Raw genomic sequence first — 25,361 nt, 5'->3', positions numbered from 1 at the left:
TTATTTCAAGTACTGCCTGTGCTCTTAAGAACAACCCAAGGAAGTAAACAGCAAAGATTTTAACTGCTCCCATTAATACCTAGTATGACACATTCCTTGTTGGACTGCAGCCTCTGTATACCAATTAGAAGAGCAATGGAGATGAAAGGCAAGGTGGTAAGGATCACTAGCAATACTCCTAATGCTGAACTTGTCCTGAACTTGCCTCTGTTCCTGTACAAGGCTTTCTATGCAGGGCAGAGAGAGAAGCAGACTACAGCAGGGAAATGCTATAGACAAGTTAGACTGTTATTCCTGCAAGGATTTACAGAGGCAACTGGAAAAGGGGGAAAATAGTAATCCTCTATTTCCCATGGCTGTTCCAGAAGTGGAAGTAACCCAAACTTCAGTAGGATCATAGGGTAAAAAGGGCTGGAAGAGCCCTCACGAGAAGTAGATGTGTAAGTGGCACGCGTACCTATAGCACTGGATTTGGCTCAATAAGCTTGTGTGTTTGTATACAATAAAAATAAGACAGAATTTTTTTCCTTTTACAAAATGCAAGTTGGAAAGGCATTTTTACTGAATGTAGTGGTTCAGGTTTTGTTTTGTAACTGCATTTACTTCTAGAGAATAAAAATATTTATAATAGTTACTTGACCTTTTTGGACCAGGACCCAAACATTGACGGCCGGTCCTGACCCAGTAAATAGTTTAAGTAGGAAGCAGCCTCCTTGCCCTGCCGGCGCCCCTCACTCCCCACCTGACTCCTGGGCATGTGTGGGGCAGGGGGCAACCCCTTGCAGGCTGTAACTGCCAGCTTGCAAGGGAAACCCTGCGGTTTTGTTTTTCTCCTTTAAAGGAGAAACCATTTTAAAAGTTGTTGGATCCATTTTTAAAGGTTGTCCACAGCCCTTTCATATATTCTTGCAACCCACTTTTAGGTCATCATCCGTGGGTTGAGAAACTCCCGACTACATGAACTCTTGAGGTCCCTTCCAACCCTCACTTCCTGATTTTAAGAGTGCTGTTGAAGCCCTCTGTGAGGGGGGGCGAAACTGTTAATCTAGGATTGATTTATTTAAAAAAATAACGGGGGATGAAATCTCGCCTCCGTTCAGGCTGTCTCCAAGTCAATGGCAAAAGCCATCCGCGTAGGGCCACGATTTCACCCTAAGGTGCTAGCCAGTTCATGAGCCACTTCCACCGGCACTCTGCCAGGGATGGCAAATTCTCACCCAGTCCTAGGTTTGATGGATCATATTCCTAGCAAAAGAAACTCCACAGAAAGAGATGAAGAAAAAGGCAACCTTTTTCTCAAAGGTTGAGAGAAAGGAAGACTTGAAAACGGGTGGGGAAGGAAGTGTCAAATGATCTGCAGATCGGGGCGGGGGAGGGCGCGTGCGGGGGATGCCGAGCCGAGGCCGAGTCTCTTCACGGCTCCAGGCTGGAGCGGACGGCAGGGCTCGCCACGCGCCAGGAACGGCCCCTTCTTTTCACTGCATACCTCCACCCCGCACGCACCCTCGCGCCTCAGAACCGCCCCTGAGGCAGCACCGCGCACGCGCGGGGGGCGGGCCGTTGGGGCGCGGCCCCACCCTGCTCCGGAGCGAGAATGAGTCCTGCTCTGCGGGGGGGAGGGCAGCCCAACCCCGCTTCACGCCCTCCAAGTGCTGGGCAGGCGCGGAGGGGGCGCTGGCTCTCGCGTCGGCATTGCCAGGTGCCCCAGAATGACCCTGTTTGTACAGTAAGTTTCACCCTTGTACCATCAGTAATTGTACAAGTGTTCAAAGGCGCGATGATTTCTAGAGGCAGCTCATCGCTGCAGCACTTTCAAAACCCAAGTCTCTCGCTTGGAGTCTTAACTGGCTTTTTCGGGGGGGGGGGGGAAGCGTTGTTTTGTTTTGTTTTGAAAGAAACGTTTTGTGTTCCTAACCAAATTAGGGCCACATCCATGAGTCAGTCCAGAGCCATCCGTAGCCCCACAGCCAGCAAACATCCTCCTTGCTGGCAGCCCGGCCTTGTGATTGCTTGCCTCCCAGTAAAGAAATGCTTCAATTTTCATGACCCGGTTCTCACTCGCTTGCTGGCGACTTAGCGTGAGCAATATAAAGTAAAGTAGAAAAGACTTGCATATTTGCTTACTATACCAGAGCTTTTCAGCCAAGATGAGCATTTTGAGCTTCCGGTACAATGATTTCATATATAAGACCCGGCAACGCTGGGCAGGGACAGCAGCACCTCTAGTCAGGCTGCTGAGGGAGTGCGTTGGCTTCAGGGCTCCTGAAGGACCCTCTGTGCTTTTGCACTGCCACGCTTCCCACGGTCCTTTCTTCTGCTGTGGTACTGGCGACCCAAGAGGGGATCGGGAGCTGCAGTTTTCTGCCTCTCTCCCTCAAGACCAGAGCCAGGGGCTGCAGGTGAAGCTGCTATCAGGTTTCCAGCTACAGGAAGGCAGGAGAGGGGTTTGCAGAGTGGGGAAAGGGGGTAATAGGGAGCTGGCATTTAGCTGACTAGCCAGCATTCAACTAATTATTGCTCTCTCACAGGAGAAGAGCAAGGGGTCCCCGCGTGAAACTAGGAGGCAGGAAGCTTAAAACGAACATGGCATGTGTGTTATTCAAGTGTGAAGCCAGATGTTGTTTGAACTTGGCTGAACTGCCAGCTCCCACAGACTGGACATGCATTCTTGGAGGCGAGCAGCCTCAGTAGCTACAGAGCATGGGAGATAGGGGTACAGGCCCTCAATCACAACTTCCTAGGCCTTCAGTGCTGGAGGGTTGCAAGTGAGAGAGGAACAGCAGGGAAAAAACCCCTGGTCAGACCCAGTGCACTCCCCCTTCCAGCAGCCATCCCCTGCCCCTGTGTCACAGGCCTTTTCATGTGCTGTTTTCTGAACATGGGCCTCACAGCATGTTTGGTTTGCTGTGTCATCCCATTAAAGCAGCAGTTCCCAATCTTGGGGTCACAACCCCATTTGAGGTCACAACGATAAAAAAATGGGGTTGTGCACTTCCAGGAAGGGAGACATTGGGGGGGGGAGGGGACGGGACATGTGCCTCCCAGATGTGTGCTGTGTGCATCAGCCTGTGCATGCACACATACACAGAACACTGGTATCATTGGCATATGTGTGTGCTCACACTTGTGCTCCTAACGCCATTGTGTTCTGTATGCGTACACACACACACCTCTGACACCACCATATGCTCTGTTTGTGTGCACGCAGGTATGTCACCAACACCACTGTATTCTGTGTATTCTTGCAAACGTGCCCCCCACACCATTGTGTGTGTGTGCATGCACATGTGTGCTCCGAACAACATTGTATGCTGTGTGTGTGTGCCCATGCTGTTTTGTTGCATTTTCTTTATATTTTTCACTTGAAAAGTTGTATTAATATGTTTCCTTTCTAGAAACAGCTTTCTTGAAAAATTTGAAACAAGGCATCAAAGAGAGAATTAGCTGCATGTATGCCCTGAATGGTCTTTTCACCCAAGTTTAATAGTCTTGTCAGGGTTGCCAAATGCCCGTAAGTTTATGGACATTCTGTAAAAAACAAAAATCAGGCTAAAAAAAATGCCTCTGTAAAGCCTATACAAATTGAGCCATCCATAAAAAACAACCAAGCTCCAACTGCTTTGTGCAGTTCCCTCTTGGACAGAAGCTGTACAGCCAGAGCTTGGTTGAAGGATGTACAGAGTGTAACAGCACTCTAGGGTCCAAGTGGGAGTGCAGTAACTTACAAGAAGCCTTCTCAGGGTTTGTAGACCTGTCTCCCTCTAGCCATGTGCTGCTGCTATCCATCCTACTGCTGTGTAGCTGGTCAGCTTCTTTGGGGCTTCATGTTAGGATCATGGAAGTGAAGCTGTCAGGGGTAAGACTAGGGCTAAGCTGGGGGGACAGCGTGGTGCAGAGTGAGCTAGGTGGCTTGGGGGTGAGTAGGGGACTGGAGTGGGGGTGGAAAACCATTACAGTCAGTCAAGCAGGTTTGCTAAGCCAAGACATTTTATTTATTTATTTATTTTTACTGCAAACCTGTTACTGACTGCTTTTTTTTTTTTTCCCCCACTACATGTGGTGTTAAACTCCTAAATTTGAATCCAGCCCAGCAGGGTAAGTCCTGGCAGAAAAGTTATATTTACATTAATGTCAAACAGTAAAAAATCTGTCAATAATAAAAAAAAAAGTTTGACGGCTAATGAAAAAAATTGCAGATTGTCAGTAAAAAAAAATAAAATTCTTGCTTTGGCAACCCTGAGTCTTGATCACAAATTGGCAATAACTCTTCTGCTTGATGAAGATTATAGGGATCCTGGTAGTCTCCATTTAAAAATTACAAATTCTCCGTTTTAACCTCTGCCCACAAATTCTCCGATTAAAAACCCCCAAATCCATGTGTAACAGGGGGACTGATCCGGGCAGATCTCACTGTGGCCCGCCCACCTGTTTCTGGGCTAACCGCCTGCCTTATCACCTGCCATGCCTTGCTGGTAATCAATTAATTGAAGTAAATTAAGCATGAGGCTGCCCATTTCCTACCCTGATGCCAGGGGCGCCATCTATGGCTCCATTCGTCCCCCAAAACCACAGCCCAAGCCTCGTAGATGGCATCCATAGTTCTTACAATCACTGGCCCCATGCTGGGCCCCATAATCCTCCTATCAGGACCCCTCTCAGATCCCTCCATTCTGGCAGCCTAATCCACTTTAATTCTCGGCAGCATAGCTTCCCCAAGCTACTTCCCCCTCACAGGTGTGGCCCCCTTGGGCTACTTGCCCTGGCCCACCTCCAGGCCAGGCGGAACCCCAGGCCTTCAGCTCCTGGGCGTTCCTCAGTGGGCTCCTGGCCCTTTGACCCTTCCGGTCCTGGCCCCAGCTTAGACCAGCCAGGGGATGTCCAGACAGGTTCGTGAGTCCATGGCCTCACACTCTCTCTGGGGTGAGGGCTAGGGGCACCCCAACCTGCCTTTCACCGGGATGGTAACTGGCCTGGCACTTCCTGGAGGCTCCCACACCACTGGGAGCCCCACCAGGCCACCCACTCCCAGCAGGGTGCAATTTTAGGTCAGGACCAGGAGCCTCCTTACTATCCCCTACAGCTCCTCCCTTACTTCCAAATGATACCTGCAGCCAGGCAATGTTGTTGCCTGGCCTCCCAGCAGCAAAATGCCCTGTTTATATAGGCAGACCTAGATCCGAAATGGCTGCCCTAATCGGGCACCTGCCAGCTGCTGTCTTCTGGCCCTTAAAGTGGCAGGCACAAACAGTGCCCTGCCACACCATGTTTTTCTGTGATTAAAACGCCATTTTATATAGGTATTAGCTGAACACAATGTTTTATTTATCTACTTACAATTTTAAAGCAATTTAGAAGCCTAAAAGTACCTCGATTGCTATAGTAAAATACATTCTAAAATAAATTCTAAGTATCTATAAACTTTGGCATTTGATTTAGGGTTTTTTATCATAGAAAAAACACAGGTCCCCCTGCCCCTTTGCTCACCAGAACACAGGTCCAGCTGTGGCTGTGCCCCCTGCCTCTGCCCTCCCCCAGCAGTGTCTGAGCTCCAGCTGCCGCCCACAGGAGGCAGTGTTTGCTGCGGCAGAGTGGGGCATAGAACCCGGATCTCCTTCCCCCATGGGCGGCACATCTGGAGCCAAGCCCATTGGGGGGAAAAAGGCAGGTGTGGGCTGGCTTCTGTGGGCTCAGTCTCCCTGCCTTGCTGCTCTCTCCCTGGGGACCTCTGTGGCCTGGCAGATGAGACCCAGTGCAGCAGGGCAGAGCAGGGCTAGGTGGGGAAGCTCAGTGTCACCACCATGAACACTGAGCTGCCACGGAAAAGTGTCCCCTGCCTGCCTGGTAGCAGCGAGAGGCACAACTCCACACTGCCACCCCTGCTGCTGCTGGGTGGGCAGGGGGTGCTTCACCATGGCACAACAGGACTTGTGGCGGTGGCACCAAGCTTCCCCGCCCCCTTGTGCCCTACCATGCCGGGTCCCACCCACCAGGCTGTGGAGTTCCTGGGGACAGGGCAGCAGGGTGGGGAGCCTGAGCCCACAACGAGCAGCCTGCCCCATGCACAAATCTGGGGGGCACATGCCCCCCTGGGAGTGCACACAGTGGTGGAAGCCTTCCTCCCCACTCCCCTGGATGAGATGCCCTGTGGCCGTTCATTCTAGCCCTGGGCCACAAGCCCAATGCACCACCTGGGCTGGGCAGCAGCCCCAGCCCTGCCCAACTCCCTCCCTCACTGGAGGGAGGCCTCAATTCTCGCCCCCTCCCCCCCCGACTTACTTGTGGGGAACTGCTGTCCAGGCTGCCTGGCAGCCATGAGCAAGTGTACTTGCCCACATGCACATGGCACCCCCTGCCTGACTGTCCTCTTCCTACTCCCCACAGCCCCTTGCAGGCTGGAATTCTGCCAGCCTGCAAGGGGAAACCCACTGTTTCCTGCATTTTTCTCTTAAAAGGAGAAAATCCGGGTTTTTCTCCTTAAAATGAGAAAAATCTGGGTTTTACTGCATTTTTCTGTGGCAAACAGAAAACCTGGATCCTTGATGATGAATTCCTTTTGATGTTGGTGTAAGTAGGTTATATATTCTTTGTTTAGTAAGAGTACTTGGAAGTGCCTAATAGCTGTAATGCTTCTACTGTAATTATTGCAGAAAATGGTTGGCACATACATAATTTTAAAATACTGGAAGGCAAATATTTTATCATTAAAAAACACAGTGACAGTAAGTTGAAGAAACTGTGCCATTTCAAATGTCTTTCTTTACAAGTTGCATGACCAAACAATTAACTCATTCTGGGCTCAGTGAATTCGATGGTAAACTTCTAGTGCCTCCAATGAAGCCACAATTTTGTTCTTTGCTCTGGGGCTCAGCCTATTAGATTTTGTAAAGTTTAATTATTTTGTGTATTCTTAAAATTAAAATAGATTATTTTTGCTGAGAGAAGTGTTAATTATAGAATACTTCAGCTGTGTCCTCTTTCTGTTGTATTTTCAAATTTCAAATATTAAAAGCAAGAATGTGTTCATCTTTATACAATATAAAAATTATTTATCTACACACAATAATTTTTGCTATCCGATTTTATTACCTAAAGCTCAAATATTTATAATTCATGAGTTTGTGCCTAGATATCAAGCCAGACCATACTCGAAAATGCTGTCTTCATTGAGATTCTGTGCCGTTCTGGCTTTAGCCAATACCACAGTAATATAGAAGTGTGAAAATTCTGCTTTCAGGCAAAGAGATAGCAAACTTTTTTGCATGTCCAAGAGAAACAAAATAGGAATGTAATCAAATTGTTGTAATGCTGTTTTAAAAGTAAGGCAGACCTTGTGGGTGATGATTTGGAAAGGTTCTCAAAGTCAAATTTTTAAGTGTTTGAGGTACCATTAGATAAATGTGTACTATGTAAGGAATTCTTTTGAAAATTACTCCAGCAGAAAATGCTATAAAAGCTTAACTCTTTATAGAGGAAGTGGCTCACTGAAAAAATACCGTAACCTGGACAACAAAACACACAAGCTTTCTACCCCAAAACTGACAAGCTACATATGTATTTGTTACAGTATTAGAGCTGTACATTTTTAGATTAGAACATTTTTATTAGAAGTTAAGGCTTAATGTGCAATTGAAAGTAGCGTAAGTTTTGTCTTAGTTTAATGAGTTCAGGATCATGTCCTTGGTTAACCATTTCTTTTGGCATCAATTTTTTTTATTTCTTTCTATGTCAGTTTTTCTGAGTAGTGCAGAAGTAAGAGGAGAAGAGAAGACTGATTGAAAAGGAAGTCATGAATTGTTTCAGTACAGTAATCAAAGAGGCAGAGATTAGTATTGAAGGATTTAATTTTGTAAGAAAGAAACACATACCTCTGCGTAGTGTCAGTTTAGGTTATAGGCATACTGTGTGGCTGGCCCCCTGCTTGTGGTTTCCAGGGGGCTAGGTGCTCTGTGGCTCTTCCCCAGATTTCCCAACCTGTGATCTGCAAAGCTACCTTGTCAATTTTATCTCCCTGCTATAGATCCTGAGTGGATCCCTGGCTCAATTAGGAGGCTGGGGGCAGGACAGGGGGAGGGATCACCAGGTGTTTTTTGCCCCCTCCTTCTGGGCTACCACCACTGCTCTATTCAATCCACAGCCCATACCTCAGTTTCTCTTCATGCCTCACCTGCACAGCCCACTTGCTTGCACCTCACTTAACTCTGTGTGGTGCTACCGCAACAGGAGGTGACCAGGTATATGTGTGTGTTTGTGGAGGGGGATTTGAAGCTCCCGATTCATTTTGGAGGTTGGTTGCTTTTGGACTTCTCACAGTCTCTGCCTCACACTGTGTCTTGAAAAGGACTTTTCCTAGAAAGCACCTCTGTCACTGCATTGCCAGCAGTTGCATAGAGATGTGTATGCAGAGTGAAACCGGCAGGGCAGGGAGAGTGCTGCCTGGGAGAGTGCAGCACAGAGGGTGAGGAACAATTAAGGAATGGGAAGAGTAACATTTACTTCACATTAAGCATAGAATTGACTACCATTCTGTTCTATTAAATGTCCATTGTACAATGGCTCTGTGTCTCCTCCCCACCACCTAGCAATTGGAAGGTGTTTACTGTTACAGGAATAACACCCACCCACCACAAGCAGGGAGCAACACGCCCCTGTACCCACCTCACTTTCTTCCCCTCCCCAAATGAGCCTAGAACCTCAAACCCGGGTCCCTAGCAGATAAGTGACTGTCATAGATGCTCTTTTGCTTACCCATCCCTGTGGAACGTGGTCTGTATAAGCCAAGGGTGTCCAACCTTTTTCAATGTGGGGCTGGATCATGAACTTTTTAATCACCCAGTGGGCCGGCAAGCCATATTCAAAGACATCACAGGAAGTGGAATCATATCAGGAAGTGATGTCACGTGACCTTGGACACCAATGAAGTTGCAGGGGTTGACATGGTGCTGGTTGACATGGTGCTGCAGGAGCTGCTTGGCTACAATTGGGTTGACCTGTTGCTGGAGAAACCATGGGGCCAGGCCAGGGTTAACCTGGGGCCCGCCCGGCCTGCCGGTGCCATGCCCAGGTTGACATAGTGCTGCAGGACCTGCCTGGGCAGAACCAGGTCGGCACCGGCCAGGAAAAGCAGCATGCAGCTGAAGCCATCTTCCCATGTGCTGCTGGGGACAGGAGGAGACCGGCCAGGTCTGCGCCGGCCAGCAGAAGCGGCGGCGGAGCCATGTGTCGTTCAGGACTGACCCTTGCAGGCTCTTCCCGTCCCAAGCGGCACACAGCTCCACCGCCGCTTCTGCTGGCCAGTACAGACCTGGCCAGGCTCCTCCCGTCCCCAGCAGCACACGAGAAGCAGCCCCCTCGGGGCCTCACGTGCGGGCGGCTGGGCCCAGAGAGCCGCTGCGCCCGGGGGGGGAGACTGGCCAGGGGAGCAGGCGCCGCCTTGCTGTGGGGCAGGGCAGGGCAGTGGGGCTGGCTTGAAACGGGCAGGTGAGGAGGCAGGCGCGGGCCAGCAGTGCCAGCAGCCGCTGCTTGGCCTCCCATGTGGGGCCGCTCCCCCGGGCCCACGGGGTAAGCAGCTCCTCTCCCCTCGCTGCCGGCTGGGGCCAGCGGGCTGGCCCTACCCGCCTCCGCGGCGGCTGTGCGCTCCAGTGTGCCGCTGTCGCAGGCCACATAAAATGGCTTGGCAGGCTGCATGGCTGCCCACAGGCCATGTGTTGGACAAGCCTGCTATAGGCAGTAGATCTTTGGACAGTAGTCCTGGCTGCATCCCAAAACAGCCCCATTGCCCTGGATGGGCTTAGAAAGGATATGGGGTAGTGCAGTTTGGGTTCCCTGAAGGACTAACCAGATGCTAGGCACAGAATGGCTTATGTCCTTACTTAACATCTAACCAGTTAATGGAGAACTAGCCAAAAATAGTACTTGATTTTTCCCAGTTTGCTTTTGAAAAATTCCAGGAAGTGTAAACCAATCTTAAACCATCTAGACCTCTGGGGTTTAAAGTGCATTTAGAACATGCTGAGTGTTAGGTCTGTTCACACCCATAGGCTGTGAATTGTTGGTGAAAGAATAGAGTTTATTTTATGCCTGTAAAACACCAACCATAGCGTTCAGTGCAAGTCCTGTATAAATAATTTGATAGAATTTTGAAAAATAAACTAATGATACCCTTTTCAGTGTGGCAGTTTGTTCTGTCTTCATTCTTTTTTCAGATAGTAAGTTTAAAGGAAAGCTATCATCACACACCTTCAATATTTAGAATTATTTAGGAAAATGATAACATAATCTGAGACACTACAGAGAAGACTGGCCTCCTTTAAAACTTATTCTATTATTTGAGTGACCTCATTTTCAGAATTTTTTGTTATCTAATTACATTTTATTTTTTTTAGAATAATACCCTTACTTATCTCAAACAAGTCTTTTCTTGTACACTGTTGTCATTTATATACTTATAAATAATGATCTGTGACAGGGTGCTGTCTTCAGCTGCATTTTTTTTTGTAGGCCAGTGAGTGGGCACCCGTCAAGTCCTGCTGAATTTTCCCCTGCGGATCAGCTTCCCTGCCTTTTTATTTGTCTGCCACAACTTGATGTTACTGGGTTCTTAAAAAGAAGGAGGCTGACCCAAAGGTTCCCAGACAGGCTCTAAGCTCACCATAGGATAATGAGCTGTTGCCTTAAGGGCAAAATACATGCTCCTACCTCAACCTGATGTGCACCATGCCTCTCAGAAGTTTTTCTAATTTTTTTCTTTATATTGGGGTCTCAGCCACTGTGGGCTTACCCCCGCTCTCTCTAGCTAAGCCTCCCAGTCAAAACCCACTAAGTAGGGCTTGACTCTGAGACTCTAACTCTCTAAACTGCTCAGGCTCCAGGCCCTCTGTTTTATACTTTCCACAACACCAGGCCTACTGTCCCTTCTACACTGCGCCCCTGTGGCGCCAGGCTGTTGGGGCCTCAGCCCCCTCTGGCTTTGCCCCTCTTTCTGAGGTTAGGGCCATTTGCCTAAGTCTACTCACTAGGACCTGGCTTCAAGGCTCCTATCTTCCCTTCAAGTGACTCTGGGTTTATGGCCCTAGTGCTGCACCCCTAGTGCCCTCTAATTTGAGCCCTCTATCACGGCACCCCTCAGCACTAATGAGGCCTCCTCCTAGCCTACAGCCTCAGCCACAAACCACCAGCTTTAACATTAAACGTAAACCATAGGCCTCTGTGGCCATCTAATGAAAATAAAAATAAGGGGCAAACTGCCCACTTACATGTGATTGTGCTTCTGTCTCACAGCGTGGTGTGTTCTTCCCAAGGAGACTGCTGTAGTTGCTCTGTAGTTATCAGGAATCTCCTCTGCCACCTCCTTGACCTTCTCTGCTTGAGGTTTATATGGTTCTGGTCTTTCCCTTCCTGTCACCTGACCAGCTGGCAGGGCTCGATCCTTAACCCCTGCTCGACTGGATGGCTGCTCCCGGAAGGTTCTGGATTTAAAGGGGCAGCTCTGCTCCCTGATTCTAGGGCTCCCTGATACAGGGCCACTCTGCTTCCTGGTAGCAGGGCTAGGGTTCCCTGTTACATGATCATATTGACTTTTGTCAAAAAGAACTTCCCTCTAAGTTCTTCTCACACACTCTAACCCTTGTAGTATGTTTGTGGGTATTCTTGCCGCTTCCAGAGGCAAATTACTCACTATTAAAATGCAGAAAACTTTTTGGTGTTCAGCAGTTTCCTGAACTGCTTCTGCTTTTCTAAAATTCTTAGGTTAAATTCCCTCAATCTGATAAATGGCACATTTTGAATCACCAGCATTGTCTTAGTTTATGACATGTTTTGAGTTACTCATTTCCCAAAGCCTGCTATTCTTTGAGTGACAATCCATGTACAGATTTCACTGTGGTTGAGTGCATGTCGAGGTTACTGGAGCCCGGGAACTCTTCAGTTATCTATGACCATTGAGTTAAAGGAAGCCCCTTCACCTCCTTTTGTCTCTCTAGCCAGTGATCGACAGAACAGAGCCACTCTAATCAGACCCCAGTTTCTTCTCATCGCCTCTGGCTTGAGTTGAGCTGTCACCTCAGTTAATTTCACTACTGCTAACTACTAATTTACAGGCTGTTTACACACAACAAAAACTAACATAGTAATAGAGTTTTACTACCTTCTTCCCCATTATGACATTTTTATTTTATTTTAGTACAAAGATCCAAATATATGACTATAGATTGCTTTGCCTTAAATAATGCCTATTCTTGTGATGGTGTCATGCTGTTGATTAATGGGTACACAAGACTTTAATTTTTCACTGAGGGTTACATTCCTGATCAGTGAGATACCTGTAGGTCCTTCTCAGAAAGTACTTAGTGTTTTAGGCTACAGACAGTCAAAAAGCCTGAGGCTGAATTGATTCAATTTTTACAGGTTAGTTTAATCTGCATAGATTGAACCAATAAGTAAGTGAACAGACATTCACTTTTGATTCTGGAAATGCAGCCACATGCCTGCAGTGGCTCAGGCCAGAAGCCGGGGGGTGCTAGAGCAAGCCTCCCTGCTCAGCTGGAGCATACAGCTTGGGCCAAGGCTTGCCCGCCCACCCTTTGAAGGGAGGGGCTGTGGGGGAGGTGCAAAGCATCCTGGGATGCTGGGGGACTCTGAGTTAACTGGAATCTGGAGGAGATCTGGGACAGAAGTTCAATAAACTGGTTTAACCTAAATCAGTAAAGTCTGATAGCACATCCATCCAGGTTTACCTTAAATTGGCTTTGGCCATGTAATTAAAATAGGGCTGCAAACAGATATTTAATTTGTGCTGTCATAAAATAAAATTGTCCAAATATGTGGCTATGACAAAAGGTGGTATTGAGTTGTGTGACTTTGGCAGATGTGCTTTCCAGCTGCCACAGGCAGACACTCCCAGGGCTTCAGGGGCCTGATCTTGCATGTCCTGGAATTTCCCTACCGAGGGTGTTCCTGGAGAATTCCAGATTGGGCCCCTGAAGCCCTGGGAGTGACTGCCTGGGTTTCCCCAGTTAAAGATGTACACCCTGAATCAGAATTACCCCATGTTTCCCTGCTTGCCAAGACATACGGCAACTGCAACTGAGGGCAGCCTCTGCAAATGGGGAACCCTCTTATTTCCTCACTTACCGAGGTGCACCCTAAATGTTGTCCTGCAGGATGATTCCTCTGGAACCCCAGGAACATCAGGGGCCTGACCCTGTGGGCATTGGCTATCTCTCCCCATGAAACGTATCAGCTGTGCCGGGATGTGTCCTGGAACAGTTGATTTATGTTATTTGATGACATCTTTTTATAGCCTGCATGGCTGTTTCTTCTGCAGTGACTGAATTACCTGGCAAAGCAGCCCAAGCAGTTAAGCCTAAGGGTAGGTCTTCTAAGGAGCTTCTTCCCAAATGGGAAGAAACAGAGATTGCCTTCTACTGGTCTACCTGTGGGGCCTCATAAAAACTCCAGGGTTACTGCCATAGGCGACGTGTGCCTCCTGAGGCTGGGGCGGGGCATGGGGACCACCTGCAGGTGGTGACACAGGTGTCAGTGGGGAGGGCAGGCCAAGCGGGGACTGTCCACAGGCAGCCGCAGTGGTGTCAGCAGCAGTGAGGGAAGTCCCCCCAGCAGCCAATCGCCAAGCCTAGAAGTGCTGGCAAAATGCCCAGAAGTGCCAGTGGCACTTCTCGGGGGGGAGGGGGGGGAGCACCAGTGCTCCGCCTGTCCTCTTTGCCCATTGCCTAAGCCGAGAGCACTCGCTCTCAGCAGGGGTACCACTGCTCTCATTGGGTGCACATGCACCCCCCCCCCCATGCATTGCCTATGGTCACTGCTGTTAAAGGTGCATCAAAACTGAGAATAATTTGATTGACCACTGATGCTGGTACCAAATGGCTTGAACCAGTTTTTCTACGACCTGAACCCACTCTCCCGGTTGAGTGCTCTAAACAGTAACAATGTTGTGCTCTCTCCTGCTTTGCGTCCTTCTGGTTCCACGTGGAGGGTCTCCCTACCTCCATTATTTTGGTTAGGGTATTATCCTGGGAGGATGGAGACATAGGCTGTGCCTTAAGGAAATGATCCTTCAGGCACAGAGGGAGACGATCCTGATGTGGGGAAAACGGGGGAAAGGGGCCAAGAGGCTTCCTTGGCTGACCAGAGAAATCCAGAGCAGTCTACGGGCTAAAAGGGGGGCATATAAAAAGTGGAAATGGGGAGAGATTACTAAAGAGGAGTATACCTCCTCTGCTCGTGCTTGTAGGGAGGAAGTTAGACAGGCCAAAGCTACCATGGAGCTGAGGATGGCATCCCAAGTTAAGGATAACAAAAAATTGTTCTTTAGATATATAGGGAATAAAAGGAAGGCCCAGGGTGGAATAGGACCTCAACTAAATGGGCATAAGCAATTGGTGACAGACAGGGGGGACAAGGCTGAACTCCTCAATGAGTTCAGCCTCAGTGTTCCTAAGCGAGGGGCAAGACAAGGCTCTCACCGGGATTGTAGAGAAGCAGCAGCAGGACGCCAGACTACCAAGCGTAGACCCTGAGATAGTGCAGAGGCACTTGGAGGAACTGGATGCTTTTAAGTCGGCAGGCCCGGATGAGCTCCATCTGAAGGCACTGGCTGACGTCATTGCGCAGCCGCTGGCGGAAATATTTGAACGCTCATGGCGCACGGGCCAGGTCCTGGAGGGCTGGAAAAGGGCCAATGTGGTCCCCATTTTCAAGAAGGGGAGGAAGGAGGACCCAGGCAACTATAGGCCAGTCAGTCTCACCTCCATCCTAGGCAAAGTCTTTGAAAAAATTATCAAGGCTCACATTTGCGAGAGCCCGGCAGGAAAAATTATGCTGAGGGGAAACCAGTACGGGTTCATAGCATGTAGATCGTGCCTGACTAATCTAGTCTCTTTTTATGACCAAGTTACAAAACACCTGGATGCAGGAGTAGGGGTTGACGTCATTTACTTAGACTTCAGGAAGGCCTTCGATACGGTATCCCACCCCATACTGGTGAACAAGTTAAGAGACTGTGACTTGGATGACTACACAGTCCGGTGGGTGGCGAATTGGCTAGAGGGTCGTACCCAGAGAGTCGTAGTGGATGGGTCGGTATCGACCTGGAAGGGTGTGGGTAGTGGGGTCCCTCAGGGCTTGGTCCTTGGACCATTACTCTTCAATGATTTCATCAGCGACTTGGACGAGGGAGTGAAGTGTACTCTGTCCAAGTTTGCAGATGACACAAAACTGTGGGGAGAAGTGGACACGCCGGAGGGCAGGGAACAACTACAAGCAGACCTGGACAGGTTGGACATATGGGCGGAAAACAACAGAATGCAATTCAGCAAGGAGAAATGCAAAGTGCTGCACCTAGGGAGGAAAAATGTCCAGCATACCTACTGCCTAGGAAATTACCTGCTTGGAGGCACAGAAGCAGAAAGGGATCTTGGAGTCCTAGTGGACTCCAAGATGACCATGAGTCGGCAGTGTGACGAAGTCATCAGAAAAGCTAATGGCACTTTATCGTGCATCAGCAGATGCATGATGAACAGAACCAAGGAGGTGATACTTCCCCTCTATCAGGCGCTGGTCAGACCGCAGTTTGAATACTGCGTGCAATTTTGGGCACCGCACTTCAAGAGGGATGTGGATAACCTGGAGAGGGTCCAGAGAAGGGCCACTCATATGGTTAAGGACTTGCAGGCCAAGCCCTATAAGGAGAGACTGGGGCACCTGGACCTCTTCAGCCTCCGCAAGAGAAGGTTGAGAGGTGACCTTGTGGCTGCCTATAAGTTCATCATGGGAGCACAGAAGGGAATTGGTGAGGCTTTACTTACCAAGGTGCCCCTAGGGGTTACAAGAAATAATGGCCATAAGCTAGCAGAGAGCAGATTTAGACTGGACATTAGGAAGAACTTCTTCACAGTTAGAGTGGCCAAGGTCTGGAACGGGCTCCCAAGGGATGTGGTGCTCTCCCCTACCCTGGGGGTCTTCAAGAGGAGGTTAGATAGGCATCTCGCTGGGGTCATCTAAACCCAGCACTCTTTCCTGCCTATGCAGGGGGTCGGACTCGATGATCTATTGAGGTCCTTTCCGACCCTAACATCTATGAATCTATACGGTTTGAAAGCCCTCAGACTGAGGAGGGCCTAGAATCAGTCTCCTACTTCTTGGGTGAGTATTCTAACTACTAGGAATGTTGGAATGTGTTAGGCATTCTGAGTGCACTCAGTGGATTGGACTCTAGGGGTTCTACTTTGTCTGTAACAGAGCCTAGCTGGCAGTTGGGTACCTAGCTGCTCAGACTGAGGTGCTTTTCTGCGTGCATGGAAGACCGAGCAATTTGGATGTCTTTGCAGTCCAAAACGCAGTCACCAAATAAATTCAGGGCATCTATATGCATATTCAGGGTGAGAGGGGCACTTTAATTAGCTCCGAGAGCCGCTCTAATTAAAGCACCCACAGCGTCATGTGTATTCAGCACCCTATGCTTCAGAATAGCAGCGGGGGTGCTTTAACTAAAACTCGTTTGATGAGGTTTAGTTAAAGTGCCCCTGCCACCATTTTGAAGTGTGGGAATGCTGAAAAATAGTGCACTAATTAGCACACTCCAGCAGACTCATTTAATTGAGTCTGCTCTGATGTGTGCTAATTAGCATTCATTGAAGCAAACATCTGGCATGTGTATAGGTGCTCTTAGATACTTTGGGATTTTATGGCTGCTGAACTAGGAATGTTTGGAATTACTTTTTAGAATCCATTTGCCTTGTGACAGGGGGCCACCTCAAGACCAAGTTTCATCTTTGGCCCACCCACCTGTCTAGGAGCAGTCTGCTCAGTTTTGCCTGCCTCAACTTGATGAATAAATAATTGATGTAAAATTCAGGAGACTGCCCATTTAATGCCCAGATGCCAGGGGCCTTATACACAGCTCCGTACTGCCGCTACACTGTATCCCGTGCCTTGCGGATGGCATCTGAAGTGGCTCCGGCCCCACATTGGGCCCCATTACATTCGAGTCTAATATCGGACCGTGACCTGGATCCCTCCTCTCAGGTGGTCTACTTTATCTGGGCTGAGAAGCTCCCTGAACCCTTCTCCCTCTCGGCGGTGGCCCCCTTTCTGGGACCTCTGGACACACAGGCCCTGGCCCTGGCTCTAGGCCACTCAGAACCCCAGACTCCCTGGCTCTGGGCATCCCTCGCAGTGGGCACTCTGGCCCTTTTGACCCTTCTGGTCCTGGCCCCAGCATTGACCAATCAAGGGTCCCTCTGGTCAGGTTTCTGAGCAGCTAGCCCATTCCCTCTCAAACAAGTCAACTTTCTTGGGCCCCTCCAAACACAGGCCTTATGCCATTTTGGTCCCAGGCCTCTGATAACAATGCCTGAACCCCTTGCTTGTCCCCTCTATGGGGTTACCCACCAGGTTGTGGGGGCTGGGGTTATGAGGTGCCCCTCCCCACCTTTCACTGGGGAGGCAACTGGCCTGGCATTTCTGGGGAACTACCCCGCCACGGGTACTCCCACCAGACCATCCTTCCCAGCAGGGCGTAGTTTTTGGTCATACCCAGAACCAGGAGCCCCCTGCCATCCCTATAGCTCCTGCTTTTACCTCCAAAATGTTGTGAGCCACAGCTTCACCTGGGCAGTGTTCTCTCCACAGCTGCAGCCAGAAAACTGCAGGCTCCCCTGAGGGCCTGAGCTAAAATGGAGGCTGCTCAGCCCCATCCTCCTAGCAGGTTGCCTTCCTGCAGTCATGTGACCACCTCATCAGGGCTGGTCCACACCTGCCAGCTGCCCTGCTGCCTGCTTTGGTCCTTAAAGTGGGAGGCACCCAAAAGTGCTCTGCCACATGCCTAAATACTGCCTACATCCTGTTTACAAACCTGAATGAATAGGTCTTGTTTAAGTTTCCTTGGAAGGCTGGAGAGTTGTAGCAATGATGTTCTTGAAGGTTTATGAAGGGCAAGGATATTTTTGTGTTATCTTTTTGTTAGACCAACTGAATGGTTGGGAGATACGTTAGACAAACTTTTACATCCATTTATACCTGAGGGATGATAGTTCATACTCAAAACTTTGTCCAGCAGTTTCAGGAATTAATGCCTGTATGCTTCCCCACTGCTCCACGCCTTGACCAGGAGTGGAGCAGTGGGTGAATGCTCCTCGCACCTTCCCAAAACTGGAGTCATCCTGGTATGGAGAAGGTGCAGGCAAGCAGCAGCAGCTTGACTACCCCTGGTACCTGGAGGAGTTGGGGGGCTGAGGAATGCTTCCTGAATGTGGATGTGGGGGTGTTTTTCTTAGATAGAAAAAGGCTCTGGAAAAAAAGTACTTTCTTGGTAATAAAATTATAAAGGAAATACTCATCTGTATAAATGTATTCTTTTTTTATATTTCAGATTGAATACAATTCACCTACAAAATTTGACTTTTGGAGAACTAGAAAAAATGAGGATTTTGCTATGGATTCTGTAAATGAGAACAGTTTTTATCTAAACAAAATATGGGTTCAATGTGAGAATGGCAGTTGTTTAAAATGGAGGCTGCTATCAACTGATGCTGCTGCACAAGTAGATCACAATGAGCCATGGTACTGTTATATGAATACTGATCCATGGTTTAATAAATGTTCTGTTTCTGAAGAATGTTTTCCAGAAGAGTCTGAGTTTCATAAAAATGGATTTAAATACATTTACTCAGAGCTTTCTATAGGAAGTCTGGTTCTGGTGAAACTGTGCAATAGTCCCAGGTAAGATTAACATTGTGGCATCCTTAACTGAAAAAAATAAAAGTGTTAGCTTTTATTGCAATATATATATAAACACATTTGAAACGTGCACTACTTTTGAGGTATAAAGTTCAGTTCTACTCTGAAAAATAAAAATGCAATAGAAATGGAACACTTACCTCAGTGGCTTTCAGATTGTGTGTGTGTGTGTGTGTGTGTGTGTGTGTGTGTGTGTGTGGTTCGTGCATTGTTATTATTTGTTTTTCTGATTTCAAAAACCAGAAATGCATCTTGGAATTTGAGAGACAAGTTAGATTTTCTGTTTTTTGTCTCATCACAGGTCGTAAAACACCAGGGTACAATTCATTTTCTTCAAATTGTACATTCAGTGTAATCTGTAAAGTTCTTTTTTATTCACTAAATTTCCACAAGTGAAACTGACCAAGCTTAGTAAATGATTTTGTAGCTGGACACAAAGAATAGAATTTAGGTTACTTTCTCCCAGCCCTACTGATGTCATATTGGAGTTTACGTATTACAGTACTATCTGCTGGAGTATTACAGAAGTATGGAAGGAGTAAGTTTTCTATTTTAAAATTCAAGACACATTTCTAAATACATGAAAGCAGTAGATCTGTTTTGGAAGAAGGTGCCATTTTAGCGTAGTTGCTTTTGCACTATAAAAATACTCAGTTTACTATTAGTACTTTGATTTTGCCAGGTTGTCAAACTGGTAGCCTGTAGATTCCATACAGTTTGTGAGTGGTTAACTTGTGCCTGCAGGCTCCTGTGTGGGTGCCACTCCTGCATCTCTCATGTACCACTGTGGCTGAAATCTTCAAGCTCCCACTCCTTCCTCCAGGATCCAGTCCCTGTCCCTTTTGAATGGGGCATTGCAGCCTATGGGGTACAGAAATTGGACAGCCCTGATCTTTACTCATTTCAAAAAAATTGCTCAAGATGCATTGAATTTAACACTTTTGATTTCTAATAAAATAAAGGAACGGAGTGGCTCCTGCAACTGACCATGTATGAAAAGCAGGGAAAAATGTTGGTACAAAGTACATCAAGAAGTAGATTGTGGGCTTTGTTAAACAGTAGTATATTCTGTGATATTAAATCACTAATTTAGAGCATTGTTTACTGCTCCCCTCAATAGACAGACAGCAGTACCAATATTTTTGTTCTCTTTTGTTGCTGCTTTATCTCTATTTTCCCTGGCTTTCACACAGTCTGTTGTAGGAGCCACTCCTCTCCTTTGTATTTTATTAAAAGAAAAAAAGTAGCTAGGCTTAAAAATTGGAGATAGTGTGGGAGGTGTCATTCCTAATACAGTTATTGCAAAATCACTGTGTACAATGTGCATCAAGGTTGTTGCATTTTGAGAACAGAGCCACCCATGTGACCATTTATTTCAGAGGTAGGCATTCTTTTTTGACTGTGGGCTGGAATGACCCACCCAACAACAGATGGGCAGCTGAGTGCTAGGACCTTGCTGCTGGCACTGTGTGTGTCCTTGGCAGCATGGGGAAAGAGTCCACAGCCAGCCTTCATTGCTGTGGCAATGCAGGTAGAACTTCTGCAGAAGGGGCATTCCTGCTGCCGAATGCGACTAAAGCCCCATGTCTGTGGTCAGAGCTGGTCTGCAGGCCACAGGCTGCCAACCACTGATCTCGTTCAGTAATGGAAAAATAGAGTTTCAGAAAAACTGTATTTCAGTTACATAAACTGTGATTAATCACAAAAGTTTCTTCATTAGCTCTTCTACCCAAAAGTCCATACTGTCAGTTTATTATCTGAATTGGCAATCTTATAAAAAGTGAGTTATACTAAAATTTGCCAAACTGTCAGAACTGCTGTTGTATCAGCGGATATATTTATTTTAGTAAGGATGGTAAAGTACAGTATATGTGTCCAATGATTGAGGAATTTAAATTCTTTCAGAGAAGGAGGAAGACCTCTAGGGTTTCTCCTCTTCTCACTATTTAAAGCCAAAAGAAGCTTTAGAAAATCCTCAATCTAAGAAGTAGCCCAGGTAACTGTAAGAAGTTTTACAACAATGTGCTCCCCAGCTGAGCAGAATTGTTGTTTTAAATTGTTTATTTTAAAAGAAATATAAAACTTACTCTCTCAACCCACCATTTATGTCTTTGCTAATGGGTATATTTTTTATGTTGATTTATATTCTGGGAAAATTTTAATTGTATAAAGTGGACATGTAATCATCAACATAAACACTATAATTAAAATCTATCAAGGGTAACCTCCTTTAGGTATATAACTTCAGTTTTCAGTGTTATACAAACCAACAACATCATCTCTTTGCATAGCTCATATACAGCTATAGCACAATATATCCCTGGTAGATAGTTAAGTGTAAAATACTTAAGCTTGAGCTGAAAGTTAAACCCATGGTCAAGTGCTTTCCCAGTTTGGGCCAGTGCCTTACATACAGTAGAATGTACTTCTGTAAAAGACACAGGTACTGAAACATATAACAACACTGTTAGTGTGTTTGACTGCAAAAAATAGAGCAAAGTAAAATGTCTACCTGCTTATACTCAAAAAATTTGAGAGCCATTTTTATAAAATATTTACTGGCTAGAAGTTATTCTTCCTTTAGGGCTAACTGTAGTTAGAGCTAAAACGACTTTGTCTATATGAACTCTCTGACTTTTTAAAAATTAGTCATGGATTCATCTGCTGGATAATCATGCTAGGCACATCTACATTAAACATATACTGCGGAGTTGACTAATTAGCTCTGAGTAAAATGTCAGTGTCTATACATGCAGTGCTATTAGGGCAGAGTAAGCTAATTATCTCTACCATCGGAAAGTACTGCCAGGCACCAATATTATCCTACAGCAGTTATTTACTCTGCTGCAACACACATGTAGATGTTGACAGGGCTGGCTGGGGCACTAGGGTGCTTCAGTGTGTGGGCATATGTTGCCTAGAAACACACACACATACACTTAAAAAATATAAAAATATATAGCTTAATCACCTTAATATATTACATTGTTAGAAAGCCTCCATTTTAGTATGCTATAAAATAGTGAAATATATATTTCTTATTTGCTTGGTAATAATTTTTTTGTTCATATTTGTATCAAGGAGCATTCAGATGACAACTTGAATTTAATTAAACACAAAAACAGTGCTTCAACTTTATTAAACTAAACTTTAATGTTTTGGATACAGAAACTTTTTAAAAATCAAAACATGGTGCACAGTTACAACTAATTAATTATTAAATGTTAGTATTAGCAGTATGAATTGTGATTAGTGAATTAAACCAATTATTTCAAGTCATCCTCAAGGAAATTTTCTAAAAAGTCATTTGAACTTATGTACCTACTTGCCTAATTCTATTTAAAAAAGTCCTTTCTGTTGCGCACACTTTTCTGTAGTCTGTTTCCTCTCCCTGTGACATAGTCCACTATACCTTTCACTCTTCCCACCCTTCCCTTCTACCCCCACCCTGCAAAAATACCCTCCCCTCTAACAATCTATGATTTCTGCTATTGTAACCCCCTGGCCTTGTGTGCTACAGTATTTTAGTTTAGAGACATGGATAGATCACTTGAGAAACTAATGTTTACATCTCTGTACATATGCAAAGGCACCAAGAAAGCCATTTAACTGAAGTACCCAGAAGCAAGGGGTTGGGAGTTACAGATGGTTATTTTTCCATGACCTGGAGAATAAGCTTCTATTTTGGATACAGAATCATAAATAGTCATAATTTGAGAGCTGAGCTAATGACAGCTCAGGTAGAGAAAATAAAACAGGAGTTTGATACCATCTCATGAGATTCAATAAGGAGAAGTGCAAAGTCCTGCACTTAGGGTGGAACAACCCCTCTTCTCAGGAGAGGCTGAGGAACCTGGGCTTATTTAATCTAGAGAAGAGAAGACAGAAGGGATTTAAAAGCAGCCTTCAACTACCTGAGGTGTGGTTCCAAAGAGGATGGAGCTAGACTGTTCTCAGTGGTAGCAGATGACAGAACAAGGAGCAATGGTATTAAGTTGCAGCAAGAGAAGTTTAGCTAAGATATTAGGAAGAACTTTCTTACTAGTAGGGTAGTATAACACTGAGACAGGTTACCAAGAGAGGTTGTGGAATCTCCATCCTTGGAGGTTTTTAAGACGGGTCTAGACAAAGCCTTGGCTGGGATGGTCCTGCTTTGAGCAGGGGGTTGGACTAGATCATGGTTTCTCAACCTGGCTATGTGTACCCCTCAGGGTACATGAGACACAGGCAGGGGGTACGTGGGTACCCCAACACTCTCTCTCTTTCCTTGTCTCTCTCTTTCACCCTCTTTTCCTCTCTCTCTTGCCCCTTCTTTCTGTCAAAACTATGGCAAAAAATTTGGTATGCTGTGCACTGCATGGTGCTTTAAATTTCTCAGTAATAACTTGGCGTGGGTTCAGCCCTCGTAGTTTGGCCAACATCACCTCTAGCCCAGGTACATACTCGAGCTGTGAACCCCTGGTGTAAAAGGTGGCAACCCTTCCCACACCAGATCAGACCTGTCATACCACAACCTTATATACACAGCCCTTCTTCAAACATATGGCACACATTAGTCTGTAAATGTAAAATCCCCTGGAAAATTGACTGTTGGGGTACTTATTAAAGTTTTCAGAAGTTAGGGGGTACTTGCTACTCAAAAGGTTGAGAAACACTGAGCTAGATGACCTCCTGAGGTCCCTTCTAACCCTAACTTTCTATGATTCTATGATTTAGATGAGTTCAGTGGATAATCTTGATCAAGGAGTATACATGATGGCATTTGCTGGAGTTAGAGGCCAGGTTCCAACAGCTGTGATGACTTTGCTGATCTTTTGCATTCAGCATTATAGTCCCTGCATCCCTTTCAGGGTCAGGACCTTAATGCATGAAATATTGTGCCATATTTTTAAAGCTTGCCCTCAGAAGTTACACTCCCCCGTCCCTCATTCTTATATAGAAGAAAATCAGCCTTTAACTCCAGAGTTTTTATTACAGGCTCATTGACTCAACATGTTATTTTATTTAAATTATTTCTATAGATTATACTAAATGTATACCCTAGCCTATATTGTGCTAAATTAAAAAGCTTAATTATAATTTAAATTGTAAAAATCCAATTTAAATTAAAAATCCAATTGAAATTTTTTAAAATCAGATTTTATCCACCCTGCTAGTTAAGCTAATTAACTAACGCTGGAAATAAATAATTGTTAAAGATAGAATCCCCATAATGCACACGTTAGAGTCTGCTTCTTGATATAATCACAGCAGTTCAAATTGATTTAGGTATGTTAACTGACAGACCCTAGATTTGAATATGTTGTTTTCATAGGATCAGCTTTTCATTTTGGAAGTTCCACCTGATGTTGTCACATACTGCTACAAAGTTTGTTAACTTTGCACAGTCTACAAGATATCTCTGCACTTAAAGCTTAGGTCTGTTGATTTCATTCACATGGAAAAGTTTCTTACTAGCCAAATGGTCTTGGAAGGACTGCTTGAAGAGTGTTGTTCAACATGAACAAAAGTGGTAGAATCTAGCCATTATGCCTTTGCCTGTGGAATAGCACCTGAGTATGTTAAGTGGTTTGTGTCATAAGAGAATTGACATGCCATCTCACCTTCAGCATGAAGCTGTGCCCTGGAGTAATTGCGTGTCATAAAATGATGATTCCTAATGGAAACGTACAAAAGAAAACACGCCTGCTGCAAAAAAACCAAACCATACTGTATTCCTCAATTCAACTCTTTACTCTTATGTCAGGGCTTCACAAGCGCATTTGGTCCTTTCTCAGGGTTTCATAATGGCCCTGGGCCCAGTATTAGAAATTCCTAGTTCTCTTGTCTAGTCCAGGGATCATACCAGCCTCTGTTCACAAGTGTTTCTACTGAACTGATTGATTCCAGACCTTTGGTTAGAACAGCAACCAATCTCTCTGAGGAGCCCCATACCACTTCCTCAACTTCCTGAACTCAGTTCAGAGCACTGCTTTATATTGTCCCGTCTTCCAAATCTGCTTCACTGATTACAAAAAACTGTGACCCTTCCCAGAGAAGAAGGCGAACTTTTTACCTGGAAACCTTAGGATCAGGTGTGTGAAGTTTGCCATAATACAAATAAAGGACTATATTTGATTTGTATCTCTCTCTATCAAATGTTACCATGTTTTATTTGCCTCTGTATATTTTTCTTTTGTTAATATATATGCATGTCAATATTATGATGGTGATACACACACACACACATGTATGTATGTATGTATGTATATGTATATATATGTTTATGCATATAATTCTTTACCCCTTTTCTTTCAAAGGCTCCTCTTGGTTTTTATTATGGTGACTATTTATGAGTCTTTAGTATGTGTTGTGCTCTCCCCCTTTGTTTTTTGTCAGACTGAACTTGTATTAGGTTGTCCCTACCTGAACAAAAAAAAGCAATGCTTCCATGCATAAAATGATCCCATATCATAACACAGATGGATTTTTCAGAAGTAATGAGAAGATTTTAAAATTCTGACATGGGGCAGAAAACTTGAAGAAATGTAAATGTCCATAAAAGACTTGGAAATCTGAGCCTAGGGAAGGACACTAAATCTCCTATTTCCTTTTTATCTGTCCCTTTC

At 45.9% G+C, this 25,361-nt stretch overlaps 1 protein-coding gene across 9 annotated transcripts in view; it reads left to right on the top strand.

The window, feature by feature from the left end:
- The first annotated feature begins 1,525 nt into the window (after positions 1-1,525).
- The window catches only part of ZCWPW2 (zinc finger CW-type and PWWP domain containing 2), a 147,250-nt gene continuing 123,414 nt past the window's right edge, over positions 1,526-25,361 (top strand). For 3 of the 9 annotated variants that reach the window (XM_059728839.1, XM_059728836.1, XM_059728841.1), the window contains exons 1-2: positions 1,534-1,726; positions 18,386-18,735. In XM_059728839.1, coding sequence (XP_059584822.1) covers positions 1,595-1,726; positions 18,386-18,735 — 482 coding nt within the window. In that variant the 5' untranslated portion in view covers positions 1,534-1,594. Of the gene's footprint in view, positions 1,727-18,385; positions 18,736-25,361 lie in introns of all 9 variants that reach the window. The other 6 variants (XM_059728837.1, XM_059728835.1, XM_059728840.1 and 3 more) reach the window with 6 other exon arrangements.

Source organism: Alligator mississippiensis, chromosome 5 (assembly GCF_030867095.1).
Source record: "Alligator mississippiensis isolate rAllMis1 chromosome 5, rAllMis1, whole genome shotgun sequence".
Classification (NCBI taxonomy): Eukaryota; Metazoa; Chordata; order Crocodylia; family Alligatoridae; genus Alligator; species Alligator mississippiensis.
Note: the sequence above shows the minus strand (reverse complement) of the source record. Positions and strands in the feature narration are given on the sequence as shown.